The sequence below is a fragment of the Nuphar pumila genome, chromosome 10, assembly GCF_984573655.1.
Source record: "Nuphar pumila chromosome 10, dmNupPumi1.hap1.1, whole genome shotgun sequence".
NCBI classification, from domain to species: Eukaryota; Viridiplantae; Streptophyta; class Magnoliopsida; order Nymphaeales; family Nymphaeaceae; genus Nuphar; species Nuphar pumila.
Genome location: NC_143258.1, coordinates 38,063,338 through 38,069,039, shown reverse-complemented (window position 1 = coordinate 38,069,039; position 5,702 = coordinate 38,063,338). Strand labels below are relative to the sequence as shown.

The following is a 5,702-nucleotide window of genomic DNA, read 5'->3' as shown; positions in this document are numbered from 1 at the left end:
TGATTTAGAGCGCTTCTATGTTTCTGAGAAGGAATCTTCCTCATTGGAATAAGAAAGGAACATCCTGCTCCTAACAATCAGATCGATGAAGTCCAAAATCCCACTTGACCAAGTCGTGAGAAGTCAGTTTCCACTTGCAGGCTAAACATTCTTGGAAAATAATCGAGGCTTTATAACTACCTTCTTTGGTAATTCAATCTTGGGAACCAATCAAGACCGGAATTGGAGACTAACCACCCTTAATTGTTAGAATCAAAACCTGTTGAGCAAGATCTTCAATTCAATACATACATTAATAGAAAAGAACAATCTTACAATATCATATACCAACCAAGGTCGTATTATCCAAAAATTACAAAGACAAGACAAGAACCAAGTACAAGTAAGGCATTGCCAATGTTAGATACCTCTTCATTGAATGAAGTATCCAGAGAGGAAGAGAATAAAGAACAGGATCAAGCTTCCATAGATCAACACGGCCTTCTGGCCGGACGTTAACGAGTTGCCGCCGAGCCCAAACTGCTGGTTCTGCGCGAACCCTGCGATCTCCACGCTCTTGTTCTTGAAGAAGGACTTGGCCGCCCCGCAGGTCGGGCATCTCCAATCGTCGGGCAACTTCGCGAATTCGAACCCGGGCGGGATCGGGTACGAAGGATCCCCCAGTTTCTCGTCGTAATTGTACCCGCAGGACCTGCATTCATGGATTCCGGTGTTCAAGACCGCGAATTTCTCCTCTAATCTTCGTCGGGCCGCCTCCCCAATTTCAATTTCGTCGTCCGTCGCCGGAGTCTCGCCTGGTTTTCCGGCATCGACGGAGGATTCTGGGGGAGATGAGGGGTTTTCCGAGATGGGTTTGTCTTCTTTGGGGATATTGAGGGACATGCAGAGGATTTGCTTCCGGAGGGGAAGGGGTTTCGGGGAGAGAAGATGGGTTCTTTTGCAAAGGGAGGGCAGGAGAATTGGTTGGGGTGTTCTTGAGGATAGGAATTCAATTGGGTGGAGTTGGAAATAGAGAGTTGTCGACCCCCCTGCCGATAACGCCATCTTCAGTAGGATTTTGCTCTCGGAGAGTGTCTGCAGGAGCCAGAGATTTGAGTGAGCTCCCTCGGTTTCTCTTCTGAGTTTCTCTTATGTCATGTCGGGTTAGAGAGAGAGCATATGCCTCTCTTCTTTTTCTCATTCCATAAATTGGATAAGATGGTGTGTGTTGTTGGTTGTTTGTAGTTTACACATGGAAGGAGGAGGGGTGGTAAGCACTTCTGGGAGTAACACGACCCTGGAGTGGGACCATATTGAATTCAATACTCCAGCTTCTCTCGCTCACCAAGATGAACAAATGGCTTTGTTGGTAGGTACAGGCTCGACGTGGTACGTTTTGTATTTCAAACCTGAGGTTCCTATGTGTGATTCCAGCGATAGCTTATGACGGAGTTCGGTTCCACTTACCGCCTGTGTCATCCCCCATTTTCATATCCTCTTAAATGTTATTGATGCAATTGTTTTTATCAAAATCTGAACTCATTGATGAATTCAGCATGGCCGATTTAATAAGAATTGACTTTGGGTCGTAACTTTTGGATGAAATACAAGTTTTTTTAAAAACACAAAAGTATGTGTTTTGTCAACCATTGATATTTGAGTCGCCAATAATTTCTGAACAGGATTGTCATCTCTATGTTCTTTCTTTTGGAACCATAAATTTCTTAATTCATCAAGCACACCAACTGCTCATACAACCCTATGAAATTTATATCAATCCAGCATGCATTTTCAAATACTGCATCTCAAATCATTCTCATAATAAGGAATCATGTCAACATGAGGATTAACAATTTATTCATGTAGTATCATAACATTTTCAATATTCAGGAACATGCATACAATAATATCACAGATATATATCATTCTACATTCGCACATATGGCTAATATGCAATAAAATTAACACTCATAATCATTTTTCACATGTTTTATACTTACAAACATGCTCATAATCAGTTTATCATAGAATAACATAATTAAACTACCATAATTGAACAGATTCACAAATTTCAATCACCATATGTGTAGAAGCCTTCTTTCTTAGAAACAGGGCACCCCTACACCATAATCATAATTTACCTAGAAGCAAGCAAACTCACCTTTATCTCTATCATAAATATTTATATCAAATCTAATATGATTTAAAATTAAATTTATAATAAGTTTAGGAAAAATATCAAAACATAATTAAAGTCATAAACCCAACTTTCTCGATAAGAGCTCCTATAAACCCTCACCGAGAAAATCAGTATGACTCCAATTAATATCTTGACTTTTCAGATCTCAAATCATACCCGACATACACCTTAAAGAATTTACTATAACTGGTCCGTAACTAAAAGCACATAAGTCTTTTTTCCCTATTCAGGCCCCCATAAGCCCAAAGTGAAAAAGCTCACATGTTTATAATTATGTTCAGTTGTAATCATGCTTAAACAAGATGAATACACTTTACTTAATTCAATTCATGTTGTAAAAACTTGTAAACATTCATATCTCATTGGCATATGCCTTTTGAAACATCAAAATCAAATAAAAAACTCAAAAACCTAAAATCGATTTCTGAGAAATCAGAGTCTTGATTCTATTATAAAGAAATCATCAGATATATATTAAATCAAGCATGTATCTAGAGATTTAACAAATTAATATGCTGAAAATAATAATATAACAAAAGTAATTGCCTTTGGAATCAATCAAAATAATTAATTTGCAAGACAATACAAATTGATTCATGTCTTACACATACAATTTGCATAAACCTTCATTCACATCTTCTTACATGTCTAACACATTATTTGTGATGAAATACGGTTAATAAACACTGATAATATGCAATACATGTTAGAAATATATTAAAATCATAAGTTCCTAACACATTAATACTTAAACACAAGTATAACTCTTCAGGAAAATTCTGATCCATGTTGACCCATTTTTATAAAATCTGTCAGAAACCACATAACATATATAAAATCATGAGATTTTTACCGTGGTTACCTGTACCTATCAAGAACACAACTCAATAAATAGATCTTAAAAATAATAAATACAAAATCAATTAAAAATCTGTTACAGAAACCCTATTCTAATAGAGTTTCGTTCCAGAATCTATAATCTACAAGATTTTCACTGGATTGATGTATTTCTTGTAATTTATATAAAATATTTTTTTATAAAACCCTTTTTACACAGTTTTTATTATGTATTAAGATTCACCCAAAAGTTTTATAAAATATTTGGAGTTTTTTTTCAAGGGTGTATACATCTTTTATCAGAGATGAGTTGAAACAATCTTGTAACCAGAGCCAGAAACTGGGCTATGTTAAAACTGGTGTATCTTCATCAATACGAATCCAAAACAGATGAAACAAGATTATAAATTAAAGATCAAGATATGTAGATCATCATAGTTATTTTATTTAGATTTTTCCCTGATATTCCTAGAGATATTGATTTATGTCTGAAACTAGTCAAGAATAATATATCAGACATCACAAATTTTAGTTTCTGAGAAAATATTTTTATAAAAAACCTTTTTAAAATCATAAAACCTTTGAAATCTTATTGTTTTTTATTTGATTTAACATAATATGAATTAACTCATAAATAACACCATCAAAATCATGCTATGATTGAATGTAATATGAAACAACAACAAAACCCTAATTATGAATGTTTCTCAAAATCATTTTTATGGAAAACTTATTATTTATCATTTTTTAACCGAAGAAACTATTTCTTCAACAAAAAAAACATGTAGAACAAATCAAAACATGTATATATGCTGCTAAAAACTAAAATAATCTGGACATGCATGCTTCATGTACATAAGAATCATCAGCTACGTAAATCTTTCTTGTGAATCGATAGATCTTTAGGGTAGAATGAGGGGATCGAGTAATCTGACTTCTACACCACCACCACCAATGAGGTATATGCAGGTTTAATGACTACACAACTCTTTTTCAGACCTCCTAGATGTTTTAGAGGAGATAGGAAACAAAAACCACAAAGGAGAAAAAGAAGAAGAGAGAGAAAAGAGATTTTTTTCTTAAAAGATGTGAGGGGCGTGTGGGAGGGAGTATTTATATCCCCTTCCCAACCCTGGGCTGATCTAATCTAGACTCTCCCTCTCTAAAATCGTGTGGAGGGGGGAGAAGAGTAAATTCTAAAAAAATTCTAACTTCTAGACTCCAAATTCTTTAACTAATTTAATTTTTTTCTAATTTTATTTTAGTAAGATAATTAGGTTTGACTTTTCAACAACTAACTCTAGCCCTTCCAACTTGTGTTGACTCTTCTAGAGGTGTGGGATGTAACGGCCTAACAGATTTTAAACCAAAAATACTAGGAAATTTTTTGTTATATATAAGGTTGAATATATTCTTTTCTTTATTTTTTTTCTAAAATATAATAATGCAATGGTCTCATCAACAGACTCATTTTAATTATTTCATATACTAGACGGCCCGCCTGAGCGCAATCGCGAAAGTGTCTTAGCCTCCTAGTACCAGATCCAATACGGAACCATCCATTAAAGAATCTCATTGAACCATTACATAACAGAAATCATTAATCTAAGTTTTTCAGCATTGACATCACCTTAATCGAATCCAGATCTAGGGAGTCAGCCTGTGCATGCACCAACGTTTGATAGCTTCGTAGAACAAGGTTCGAAGTTAAGGCATCTAAATGACAAAATCCTTATGTTATTATTAGGTGCGTAAACACAGCGAAAAAGTATTGATTTTTGAAATCAACTTTATAAACTGGTTTCTAGGTTAAATCTTCGGACACATTATGAGAACTACTACCCGCACATACCCGAATAGAAATTGACTACACATAAAGTAATTAAAATTTAGAATTAAACTAATAATCAAATGTCCAATTAAATAGTCCTTTATCAATTCAAAAAATATTAAAATCTAAATAAAACAAGAAGCCCTTGGGCTCATCAAAAACATCAGTGTACACAACCCCCTCCAGCCTCCTGCACTCGCTCTAGCATCACATATCTCCTGAACAATCATTTTATTTTGAAAAAATGAGACTTTTAAAAGTCCCAGTAAAAGTCATACAGCTAATGTAAAATACAACACCTAAAGCTTGCATGGTATAAATATCTCAGAAGTTGCATCAACTATCAACAAGGCAGATATAAAATTTCTACAAGCTATTCATGAATTCAAAATTCATAAGCAAGTATGGAATAATAATCTTAAGCATGCTAACATCAACTCCAGATGAGAACAAGATATATATTAATGAGCATGAATTTATCAACTTTCAGGAAATAAGAATAATTTGCAGTAACATAAAGTAAAGTAAAGCAAAGTGCAGTAAAGTAATGTGAGCAAGTATTTTATGTTTCATCTTAATTACCTGGTCTACTGGGTATGACGTAGACCAACCCGAAACAGGCTGATAACTTGGGTGTTTATTATGCTATGCATTTTACTATGCCTGAGAAGCCCTTTGAGTCGTAACCCCTAAGAACGGAGCCCACACACAATGAGAGGAAATGATTTTTCCTAGAGAATTCTACTTGGGGGAGTGACGCTCATGCCACAACGATGATCATGATCAGTCACTTCTACAGAAGTATCAGAGAACTGCCCACCTAGGACAAAGTGACAATCATGGTCCCCCTAACCT

At 35.0% G+C, this 5,702-nt stretch overlaps 1 protein-coding gene across 1 annotated transcript; it reads right to left on the bottom strand.

Annotated features, from left to right (window-relative positions):
• Positions 1-243: 243 nt before the first annotated feature.
• LOC149826686 (Rubredoxin-like superfamily protein) lies at positions 244-1,197 on the bottom strand. Its single transcript, XM_090018944.1, has one exon. It carries the CDS (start codon positions 1,042-1,044, stop codon positions 412-414), a length of 633 nt encoding a protein of 210 aa, XP_089875070.1. The 5' UTR covers positions 1,045-1,197; the 3' UTR covers positions 244-411.
• Positions 1,198-5,702: the final 4,505 nt, after the last annotated feature.